Raw genomic sequence first — 12,697 nt, 5'->3', positions numbered from 1 at the left:
GGAATCACTTATGCATAGGGAAAATAAGAGCGTTTTTCAAGATCACAAATAACTCCTTTGGGGATTTTTTTTCTCTTTAAGAATCGCAATTTTCGTTTCAATGATACTATAGTGTTGGTGTCTTATTTACTTCACAGATATTTTAACATTTTCTGCTGTACTAGCACATAAACGCTTCTGACACAAACTAGCCAAATATAACTCTTGTAAATATGATAATTTTATATCTATCCATCCAAACAATCTTTGCCCATTTTTTTGTATTAGAAATAAACTAAAATTTGGCTAATTTTAATAATATTTCTAAAACTTTCCTTTAATAGTATTTCTTTTAATAAGATTTTAATAGTATTTTCTTTTTTCTCTCTCTCTTTAACAGTACTTCTAAAATAATTTTATCATTTGCACTAATTGCCCTTAGTGACCAGCAGATTCGCCGAAAGTATTCGAAGTATTTAATTTCAGATTTAACTTCATGTCGATGATATTGTCAAATTGTCAGACTTTAAAATTGTTTAATTTTTGTCTTACATATGTTCTGTCCATTGTGCTCATGAACCTTTCTAGTAAATACCAATCCCATGACCACAAAGCGTATTAAAATATCTGGTTCGTTTATGTTCTAGCTTTTGTAGTATTTTGATTTTACTTTTTTTAATTCGCCTTATAAACTGAACAAATATTAATCAGAATCCTTCTTTCGCTTTCAACAGTGCAGAAAATTAAGCGATAAAATATTTGACGAAACATTGAAAATGATTTGAATTTCAGGCCAATAATATAATCTGTTGTTGAAAACTAAGCAAATAAATATTATTAAAATTTAAGAAGAATCTACAAGACGATTATATTTGCATCGTTAAAAAGACAATATTTAGATATTGAAACAGTGTAAAATTCATGTGTCCAATTCGTTTTGTGCAACAAGTGTTTCAGAAATTATCACAAAATAATCCCTTTCCAAAATCCAGTTTCATTTTTAATTATTTAAAAAATTAATCATTCGCACCTCTAAGCCAAATTTGGTAACTTTTAGTCAAACAGAGCACCAACACATGCAAAGATGGGCACATACTCTCTCACATTCATCCTTATTATTAGTAGAGATAAGCATTAGAATGACTTTTTCTGAAAGGAGCGTTAATGATAAATTCCATCTAAAATGATAACTGTGCATCTAATTTTAAATATAACTTTATTGTATTATCGAAATCAATTCAAACAACTTTAGAAATGAAAAACATATTATGTAATCTGACATTTAATTGCATGCTATCTTATACTTTTCCCCCTGGAAAATAGGACATGGATACCAAAACTGATTAGTGTGGCGCACTTGACATTTTTTTTTTAATTAAAAACCTAAAATAGTAAACTAGATGCTCTACACTATAGAATAATTCAACCTTTTGTTGTTGTTAAAAAAATGTGTGTGTTTTTTCTGTCCCTCTCCTTTTCTAATAGAATTTTTAATATTGAATTGCTATTAGACAATTATTAAGTTCTAGTGCGATTTTGACTCAATAAAAAGAAATGTATTGGTAACGGGAGAAAAACATCTCAACTTAATTCTTTTATATTATTTACAAATATTTCACATTTTTTTTTTGTTTACAGTCGTAGTCGGAGTAGTACGGTCGTAAATCTAATATAAAAATTTTAGTAGTTTTCGTTGTCGATGTGGTGTTCACTGAAATCATTATGAATTTACCTTTTATTAGAATAAATCCTTTAGGGATTTTTGTACTTTCTGCTTTGGCCATATTTATGATTTACCTGTATATTGATAGTGGGAATGATAAAAAGTCTGCTAATATGGAAGTTATTAGTTTGAAACATTTACTTTCTGTTTGTGTAAATGCAGCCGAATTAGGAGGGGTTAAAGTTCGAGATGTGCGTCTGAGTTCTAATTTAAAACAGATTAGTAAAGGAAAAACTAAAGAAGGAGCTAATGATCCAATGACTTATGGAGATTTACTTTCTCACAGGACAATGCTGTATACTTTGAAGAAATCTTTTCCACATATTAAGGTGATTAATAATTTGTGCAGGTGAAGTACTAACCACCTTGTTATGACGTTATTATAATCGTAACATTGATAAATGGTAGTTGCAGAGCATCAGACTTTTTTTAAATACATTTCTACAAAATTTTTTCTTAAATGAGATAGTGAGTTACGAACTTTTCTGATAACTTTATTTATAGACACAATCAGCTTTTACTGTATGTTTGTAATAATTATGGTTAAACAACATTTTTTTAAATATATATAGCCTGAAGTTTTTGGGACATATATTTTGTCTTATTTAAAGAAAAAAATTCAGACATGAATGGCAATTGCGAAACTGGTAATGTGTGATCCTATCTAACAGAATTATGTGTAAACATATTTTTAATTGTGGTTGAAAAATAGTTTATCTTTTTCGCCCTTCCCTTATTTTTTTGAATGAATAATGATGCCATTACCTGAACTTTTTACCAGTACTGTTGAAAATGTATTCTTTATTAATTTTTCTTTAATATTTGAAAGGCTGCCTAATTTGGCACTTTTTTAATAGTTCAAGCAAGGCAAGAGTCTCATTCTTTTCCTAACTTTGCTATTTAGTAGCATAACTTATTTGCATTTTAAAATTGTTATTTTTTCCAATAAAAACTGAGGCCCTAATATCCTGGCAATAGAATTTCAGTTTCGAAATCAAACAATTATACATTTAAAACCCGATTTCATCAGTGATTCATCTAATGTCATGGCGGGTTATGTCCAAATGGCAAGACCAAAATCTGCACTGCCATTTATTCTTCTTAATTACCAAAACAAGATGCGTTTTATAAATTTTTATTTGATCCCTATATAAGTAATTTTTTTAGTAAATATTATTATGTATTCGAATAATGAAACATTAGCGAATTAGTTTAAATAAAAAATATTAAAACTTTAAACAAATTAATAAAAAAAATTTAAAATTTTTTTTTAATACAGTATAGATACTCTAATACAAAATTTATTGGTACTATTGACTTGTTAGTCAGTTTGCCAACTGTAGAAAAAAAAAATTCGATCTTATTAATCTGCAAGTTAATTTAAAAACTTGAAGATTATCTTATGAATAATATTCTGAAATTCGGACAAAGCTTGTTTTTAATTGGAATAAGTTTAAATGTATGGTCTTTGTAAATTAATTAAAATTTATGAAATTAAATAATCATGAAAATACCAGAAGAGTCATCTTGGAACCTTTGAAGTTGTGGGCCATTAAACATATTTTTTTACTGTCTGATTCCCTCATGCGTGTCAAGTGCATATCAAGTTTATTAATTTTGGTTTAACTATTTCATATTTATCAATATAGAAGTTTGGAGAGTTAAATCCTTTTTCTTTTTTTTTTAATATCTTTGTTTGAACATATGTCAATTATAAAGATGGTTCTTGAGTTGCCCTTCTGGAATCTGAAAATAAGCCATAACTCTTGAAAATAATTTAAATTAATTTCATGGCAACCTATCTCAATCCTTTGTTTATTGAATTCTATATTTTAAAGAATGTTTATTGAATTCTATATTTATCTGCTTTATTATTGTTCTGCTATTATCCCCTCTCCCTTATTTTATCTACATGCCAAATCTCTACATGCTTTATACTTTAAAATTTTGTTGCTTTAGCAACAATATACATTTGTGCAATATTTTTTCCTGCCTTTTAAATAAATACATGTACAAATCATTCATTAATAAGTTTTCTACTTTATTGAAAATGCTTTTTAAATATTTCATACTATGATTTATGTGATGTAAATTCAATTACTAATATATAAAAAGTGTTTACGTATGTTTTAATGCTTTTAAATTTTGTCCACTAATATTTAAGCTGATTATAATTTGCTTAATTTTTATAATTGCTATCTGAAAAACATAAAATATTGAAATGAAAATGATAATTAGAAAAAAATTAAATGCTATCTTATTTAACTGTTTGCAAAATTATGCTTCTTGCAGAATAATCAAAATAATATTAGTACATTATTTAAAGCTTACTATTCAGTTTGACAATAGATAAATTTTTGTGATAGTTAATTTTTTAATAATCTCATATATTTTGAAAAATGAATTCTAGTTATTTTTCATTCAAAAACTACAGAAAAATATATTTAAATAAAAATTTATATGTATGCTAAATTATTTGAAAATTTATTATTTGAATTATCAACCTAAAAATAGCATGAAAAATTTGTGTGGTTCCATTCATGTTCTGCACATATTAAAAAAATCCTCAATTTAAACTATTCTCAACTTGTTTTTCAAAATATATAATCAGTTCATTTTAAAATTATTTGTTAATTTAGATTGTATCTGAAGAGCATGATGAAAATGAAATAGAGCCACATGATATTGGACCTCCTGTTTCCTCCTGGATTCCTGTAGATAAATTTGTGGAGGATGTTTTTATACCGACTAATGACATTCTGGTCTGGATTGATCCTCTTGATGCAACCCAAGAATACACAGGTGATTAATTATATCTGTTAACTTTTTAGTATTTTTTTTTCTCCTTGATCATTTTGCACATATAATAAATTATTTCTGATTTAAATACTGTAAGTGAATTTCTGAACAGATTCATCCATATTTGTTTTTTAATTTTTCTGTGAAAAGTAAATTCATCTGGTATTTTAAAAATTGTTCTAAATGAAAATAAAAATATCTTTTCTTATCTTTGAAATCCATATTAATAAATTTCTCATTATTCTTATTATGAGTAAATATACTAAAAAGAAAGTATCCCTTTTTATTTGCAAGTATACTTAATTAGGAATACATTGTCAATGCATTGCTAACTAAGGGTTTTCATAAGATGTACTCTATTTTAATCCTACTTGTTTAGAATGTAGCTATTATAATCTTGCCTCTTAAATTAAATAATTATTTTGAGGACTGGTAGAAATGCAATCTCTATTTCTTACACATAGAAAGAAGAATTCTTGTATTTATATCTCAATTCTCTAGTAGAATGCAAAAGAAATTTCTAAAAATTAGGCTGTTTTTCCTTTATATTTATAAGTAAATTATTAATTTTTGTTGAAAGATTGTAATAAATAGTTAAGTACGCATTCATAGTTCAATAATCTTACTAACACTATTTATTAGAAAAATAATTTATTTTTGTATACTTCATGTAATTATCCAGAACATGAATATCTAATTTATTTATTCTTTTCTTTCTTTAGTACAGGGGTGTTTGTGCTCCGGGGAAACCCCGGAATTCCGGGGATTTTGAACTTCGATACCCGGAAATTCCGGGGATCGTCGTTCAAAAGGAAGTAGGAATAATAATGAATTATTTATTTTGATCTGGGTAATTTTGTTTGCTTTCAAAGCAGAAAACGCAAAGTCAGTGTGTGTGGTGAAAACTTTTCCTTTCTTTCTCCAAAGGCAGTGATAATGCGTGAAAAGGGGGGAAAAAACTTCTTTTTTGTTCTTTCCTTATTGCGAGTTATGACTCATTCCCCCGGTTCTCGGACATTCTCTTCTGGATTCTTTTCGGCAAGTAGGCGCGGCAGAAAAAAAAGGGAGAGACTTCGTTCGACCAGATGTGCGATCACGTGACCTGGGTTCAAAGGTCTTAATTTTGCAAAATTAATGGTTATTAATTTTGCAAAAAAAGTAATTCATTGAACTTTTATAATTAGGTCATTCAATACTTCATAATCGTAATTTTTCATTTCTCTCTCTCCCCCCCCCCCTTCTCGAAACTCCAAAATGTCGGTAGTAAGTCAGTAAAAGTTTCCGGGGATTTTTTGGGGTCCCACAAACACCCCTGTTAGTATAAAACAAGATATTTATAAGTCTGAAATTAAATAGAAATAAGCTTTCATATCAAAATTTGATTTCATATAATTGATGATTTTTAGAATATGAGCCCTAATTACCATGTTCCTATTATTAATTTTATATTTCAGAAGTATGAATATTCTACAAATAGAGTAGATGTCATAGCTTATATGTGAGAATAAATAAAATATGTATTATCTTTAAATTTTACTTTCTTTAATTTGAAATATATGTGGAATTCTATAGTACTTAAATCTTTTAGAATTATATGCATAAATTAAGAAAAAGCAAATTCTAAATTTAATTGGAATGCTTATTCAAGTATTGCATATTTGATATTTTTATAGAGATTATTTCTTTTTTTACCTATTATAAAAAAAAAATTAATTATCCCCAAGCGTATTTTATATGTAAGCATTCCAATTATTTTTTAAATTATAATTTTAGCTTAACATTATAATTAGCTAGTTTTGTATACACTCCTGTTTAATAAGAAGGATAAAATTATTAATCCTGCCAAATCTTTTTATAATATTTTTACTGCTTCCATGTACATTTTTTTTTTTTCTTAATTTCAGAGAATCTCTTGGAATATGTCACTACTTTAGTTTGTGTTGCTATTAAAGGGAGGCCAACAATTGGAGTTATTCATCAACCATTTGAAAACAAAACAAGTATAGTTATGATTTTTTATATATGATTTTCATAGATTATTGTATTTAAATCAGTTCTCTAAAATCTATGATTATCATCTAAATTCACAAGTACTTCTAAGCTAAAATCCATCTATAATTTAAATTTTTCTGCTGTAAAATCTCATTTTTTGCATGACTCTGCAAATTATATTTCAAATTAGATTATGCACTATGTAAATTAAGAGGCATTGATTCTAAAATTTACTTGTAAACTGATATTATTCATAATATAAAGAACATGCTGAAATATTCCAAAAATTAAATGATGCATATAGATATAAATGTAGCATTTCTGCTATTTTTGTTTATTATTTATTAAATTTCTGAATATTTAATTTTTGTTTTTAGTTATTTAAATAATTTACTAATTCAATTAATTTATGCATACATTTTATTATAAAAAAATCCTTTGTTGATAGGGAAACATTGCTTCTTTACAACTTTATGTATATTATTAAAGAAATGATTGCGAGTATTGTAATTTGTATGAATATACTTTTATATATTACTATACTGTATCATTTGTTCTTATAAATTGAAAAAAAAAAAAAATGTTAAAATTTTGTGCCTAATGTAAATTTATCTTTATTTGTGTTTTGATATAAAATTTTATATATTGAAAAAATAGATGAAATATAATCGAGCTTAAATTGATGTTTTTATTGCTATATAAAGTATTCATTTTAAAAAGTATTATTTAATTGTTCCCTTTTCAGTCTGGGGCTGGACAGGAAAGGGTATTTCTGATCCTTCCTTAACTGCAAATATAAAACAGCTTGACTGGAATCAGTCCCCAACCATAATTGTTTCTCGTTCTCATGCTGGTAAAGTGAAAGAAGTGGCCAGAGCTGCATTTGGTCCAGAAACAAAAGTTGTTTCTGCTGGTGGAGCTGGTAAGAAATTTTAATAATTATTGATAATATTGTTTTTTAAAATCATTGTATCATTAAAATCATCATATTGTTATTTAAAATCATGTAAAATCATTTAAAATCATCATCTCAAATATATACAATTTGAGCTCACCTGTACAGTTTGGAATTCAGGCTTAAAATCTCTATTTTTAGATTCCACTGTTTAAATGTTTAGAGATTTTGAATTTTATAGAAAAAATATTCAGATATTGTTCTGTTAAAAAACTATGTTACGTCAATGGAAATCTATACTGCAATAGATTGTTGCTTCGTTTTTCGATAGCAAACTATTCACGTGTTTGTAGCATTTAAAATATAGAACCTGAAATTCATGAAGTGATATTTAATTCCCAATCATATAACTATTTCTATTTATCATTTAAAAGTTTCTTTGAAAAGCATCTTTATAGCTTGTCATGCAGATATTAAATGGTCCTCATGTAATACAAGCAAAAATGGAGAGAAGAAAGATTTTTTTAAATATATATATATGTTAAAAGCTTTTTTTCCCCTTGTAGGTTACAAATCATTGCAAGTTGCTCAAGGCAAAGCTGATGCATACATTCATGTGACTCTTATTAAAAAATGGGACATCTGTGCTGGTAATGCCCTACTACATGCTTTAGGTGGTAAAATGACAGCACTTGATGGAAGTTATATTGATTATGGTAATCCACTTGAACCAAAGAATGAAAAGGGCTTGCTTGCTACTACTCATGACCATGAAAAATTTGTCCAGAAACTTGCAAGTCTTGCAAGTTGATTAGATTCAGTATTTAAGAGAGAAACCGGAAAGAGATTCTTCTTCTTCATGAACAAATTTTGTTTTAAATGTTGGCATTTTGTATAAGAAAAAGAAATTTTAAAATTTGTAAATGGATCTAGTCAACCATTTTTACTCATTTGTAAATGTCCTGAACTGGTTGCTCATGAAGTGTTTATTAATATCCAAGAAGGATTTAAGCTTTACTGTGATGAATAGTTTTTTCCCCTTATGAAATTAGTTATTGGTAAGGAATTAGTTTAAAAATCTATAAAATGTTTGCAGCTACAGCTTTAGGTAAATCATTTGTGTTTGTAAAATTTTGTGTGTTCTTTGTCTGAAGTTCAAAAATATACAGGATATCCAAAAATTATCATTATATTTTTACTAAATTATTGATAAATAGAGATTAACATGAATTTTTCTCTGGCATTTTGTGGAAATTATTTCAATATTTTTTTAAACAATGATTTAGTGTATATCTATCAAGAAACAAATCAAGTCATCTTATAATTAGCTGATAATCAAATTTAACGGAAGAAACTAGATTTCAATTTTGGTTATTTTTGTTTTTCTAGATTTAATATATATATAAAGAGGGCTGGCTATTTGGGAACTTTAGATACTATGATCAGAGGAAAGAAATTATGCATAAAATTTCCAACAATTCTATCATAAAAACCATTGCATTAAATATTCTTATAAAGAATGTACTGAAAATTAAATATTTTATTTATTGAAAAAGAAAATTTGAAATATCTTCAATAATTTTTTAAATAATACTTTTATTGTGTAAATATATTTTTTTGCATACTCTGTATCAAATACATTATATAGGAAAAATGTTGGGTTTAATACAATTTTTTTTTTAAATTTCTAAGTTATTATTATATGCATTTTAAAAAGTAATTTTTGGGAAATATTTTAAAATCATTTAAAATTCCAAAGATATATATATAATCAGATGACAAAATTTCTTATAAAAAAGATACAATTGATGCAATTTCTTTTTTAAAACATATTTTTTAAATTTTCTGCATAAAAAGTTTTTTTTTTTTAAATCTTTTAAATCATAAATTTCTTTTGCATTTGAAAACTTTTTTTTTACATATTGAAGAGATATTTAAATGTATACTTAGAATGAAAGTGAACCTGAATCAAAATAATAATGTCTTTATAGCTACTGTAAATTTTATATACCATTACAAGTGAAATATTATATGATACTTCATTTCAAAATGTTTATTTAATTGAAAATAGTTTGGATTTCTTAATCTTTTAATAAGCATCATTTTGTATGGAGGAATCAAGTAATATTTTATTAGTATTTGAAAAAAAGTTTTAGCATTTATTTATTTTTCAAAATTTTTTAATGTGAGGCATGATTTTTGTAAATATTTTACATTTGAAGAAAATTTCCTTGCATTTCTTTAAAACATCTTGTATCCCTTCAAAGGTATTCTGCATATTGACAGTTAATTTTTTTAAAAAAATAAGGGAATGTGCTAGATAAACATAATACTTGGATTTTATTAATATTAATTGGTTTTCTTAAATATTTTTTTTCCTTTCTTTTCTGCCTCTCTCTCTCTCTCTCTCTTTTTTTTTTTTTTTTGTCATTGCATGTTGGTAATTTGTTGACCATCAGATACTTACATAATGATCAAAGCCATTTATTGCATAAAATGTGGGTTTATTTATTGCTCTTTGAAAGACTTAATTTTTTGTGAAATTGATATACCCTATATCAGGGATGGCGAACCAATGATGGCACGGTACTGATCAAAACGGTTTGCATTTTAGTTCAGAATAACAAAGTTTGTTCCCTATGAAGTATTACAAACAAACGTGATTGATCTTTTTTGGTGCGCATATTCCCATTCCCTACCCTTGTTATATTTTTGCTTCTAAGGAATTGTAACATAAGAGAGAGCTACCAAATTTGAACCCTTGACTAGATCGGGTTCAAATTATAACCTATATATAGGTAATAATTTGATAGGTATTATAACCTATCAAATATTTAGATTGTAGAATAGAAAAATTTTTGATATAAATATGGTTTATAGAATTGTTTTTTAGAGAATGGACTATGTGTTTGGAATTAGAAAACAAATGATTAATTTTAGATACCATCAATTAAATATTTTACTGATTTATATAATTTTTATTCCAGTTTCTGCTCATCTTAAACTATATTTCTTATAAAATTAACTATATTGTGTAAAATTAAAACTACAAGAAATTCCATTGTATTTTTTTTTTATTAAAACTTTTATTATTACTTTTGTATCTCTATATCATAATCAATATTTAGGTGGTTTAGTAATCTTTCATACAAATTACTTCATAATCATAAATCGGTAGTGGTATTAAAATATTTATTTAATGAAAATGGATTAAAATGTATTATAATTCATATGAAATTTTAACTTGTATATTAATTTTAATGTATTTCTGTCATTTGGGAAGAATGGAATTTTATCTATAAAACAGTACAGTATTATCTTTATATGTGCCATATTCGATTCATTTAATTTGAAATTAGTTAATTCTTCTCAAATAGATAGCATCCTAAAGATTACTACCAGGATATTTTTAGTACTCTCTTAGCTTATTTTTCAACTAAATACAGTAAAATATAAATACCTATATAAGTATCTTAAAATTGTTTTATGTCTCCATGAAATTTTAATTTGTATGATTTCAAGGATAGATTTTAATAAGCTATCAATGATCAAAATCTGCTACACTGTAATTAAGGGGACAATGCTTATAAGGCAGCAGAGAAGCTTTTGATTTTAAATGTTTAGCTTTCAAATAATAGATAATTTATTATACATGACAAATGAATCATGTCATTTTCTTGATCAAGTTGAAAATAAATATATTAAAGCTTTTATTTTAAGCTTGACTCTATTTCAAATCATATCACAATCCATTATTTAATTGAAGTACTTCTTTCAACTGAACATGTAATTATGATTTTTCTATTCTTGTCTTGTGTTCAAACTCTAGCTGAAAGATTTGTTCACTTTAGGCCAAGGAAAAAGAAACAAAATGAGCCTATATAACATTCCATTCCATCTTTTTTTTTGTTATTGTTGATGTTAAAAGAAAACTCTGGAAATAATAGCACATAGAGCCAATTTTTTACTAAGAGGAAACTTGCTGACCTCAAATACATGTATTGAAAAAAATAATAATAAGCACTAGCTGCCTTTGGTAACCAGCTTATTTGACCATAATACTGACCTTTCTGACAATTAAGACTATTAATAGGGAATTCATTTATTAAAATTTCATCTTGTTATTTAAGAAGCCCTAAATGTACTAATTACATTGAATTTAACTGCTCGGGAAAACAAAATATGCATAATTACTGTCAAAGTGCATAATTCAATTTTTTTATGAAGTATAATGCAAGTCATAAGGATCGCCTGTATGACAATGGTTAAAATTATTTTTATGCTTCATACCTATTTTTATCATCTTGATTTTGTTTATGTTTCTTTCCTCTGACTAAGTGGAGGTTTCGGTGATATGGCAAAACTTTTTCTAAGTATTTCTAGTAATCTTTTGTAGCTCCATTAATTAAGTAAAGCGTTGAATTAAAAGCAGCAGCAAAAACGTTTAATAAAGAATTTTGAAATATTTGATTGTTGCTATTTGACAATAAATAATAAAACCGATTTCTGTGGCACATATGTTAAAGCATTATTATTATATATATATATAGAGAGAGAGAGGAAGATTCTTTGGAAAAATAGTTTTAAAGCATTGAAAGTTGCAGAATGTCTAGCTTTATTTATAATTAATATAAAGGAGAAAGAGAGCAAAATGAACTACTACTTTTATTTCCACTTCTTATCATTTGATATTTATAAAAACACACAATTTCAATTAATTATTCTAATTACAATGAACCAAACTGACACATCTATTTCTTTCCTGAATTATGGATGTCAAGTACTGGGCTGCTATTTTAACTATTTAATAATTACTTATTACCTCAGTAAATTTCTTACACTAACAGTGTATGAAAAATATTAAGATGTTCGGTGCCCTTCAAAGATCTGAATTCATTGTCACTTGTATTCATTTGAAACCTTTGAAAAGTGCAGTATTATTTTTTCATCTGGTTTGAGTTTTAACTTATAGAACTAGTGCTTGCTGTTACATTTTTTGATGATTGAGATATTATTTGTTAGAAAGATATCTATTCTGAACCTACTAAAAATTAAATATATTTTTATAACTGAAAGTTTGAATAAACTCGATTACATTGTATTTACATTTGTTGTGAAAATTTACAATGTATATACTGTTAGTAATGAAATAATAACATTTATTTATATGTATAAAATGTATCAATCTATAAGTATTTCTTTTTTAATTAATGTATCTTTAAACCAAATTATAAATTAATGTATCAAAAATATACTGGTTGTAATATTAATTACATTGGACATATTAAAGGACTACTGTATCTTATTTT

General features: G+C 25.9%; 1 protein-coding gene across 1 annotated transcript; it reads left to right on the top strand.

The window, feature by feature from the left end:
• Nucleotides 1-1,608: 1,608 nt before the first annotated feature.
• LOC129972287 (putative inositol monophosphatase 3) lies at nt 1,609-12,646 on the top strand. The gene is made up of 5 exons (XM_056086370.1): nt 1,609-2,031; nt 4,342-4,504; nt 6,406-6,501; nt 7,239-7,415; nt 7,955-12,646. Exons 1-5 carry the CDS (start codon nt 1,702-1,704, stop codon nt 8,197-8,199), a joined length of 1,011 nt encoding a protein of 336 aa, XP_055942345.1. The 5' UTR covers nt 1,609-1,701; the 3' UTR covers nt 8,200-12,646.
• The last annotated feature ends 51 nt before the right edge of the window (nt 12,647-12,697 follow it).

The sequence above is a fragment of the Argiope bruennichi genome, chromosome 6, assembly GCF_947563725.1.
Source record: "Argiope bruennichi chromosome 6, qqArgBrue1.1, whole genome shotgun sequence".
NCBI classification, from domain to species: Eukaryota; Metazoa; Arthropoda; class Arachnida; order Araneae; family Araneidae; genus Argiope; species Argiope bruennichi.
The sequence above is the reverse complement of the archived record's forward strand: the minus strand, read 5'-3'. Positions and strand labels throughout refer to the sequence as shown.

What these genes read in the sequence shown, in the direction of transcription:
- LOC129972287 (XM_056086370.1), top strand. Translation starts at nt 1,702, where the DNA reads ATGAATTTACCTTTTATTAGAATAAATCCTTTAGGGATTTTTGTACTT. An exon ending in AATCTTTTCCACATATTAAG is followed by an intron (nt 2,032 to 4,341) that starts GTGATTAATAAT and finishes TTGTTAATTTAG; the next exon opens with ATTGTATCTGAAGAGCATGA. An exon ending in TGCAACCCAAGAATACACAG is followed by an intron (nt 4,505 to 6,405) that starts GTGATTAATTAT and finishes TCTTAATTTCAG; the next exon opens with AGAATCTCTTGGAATATGTC.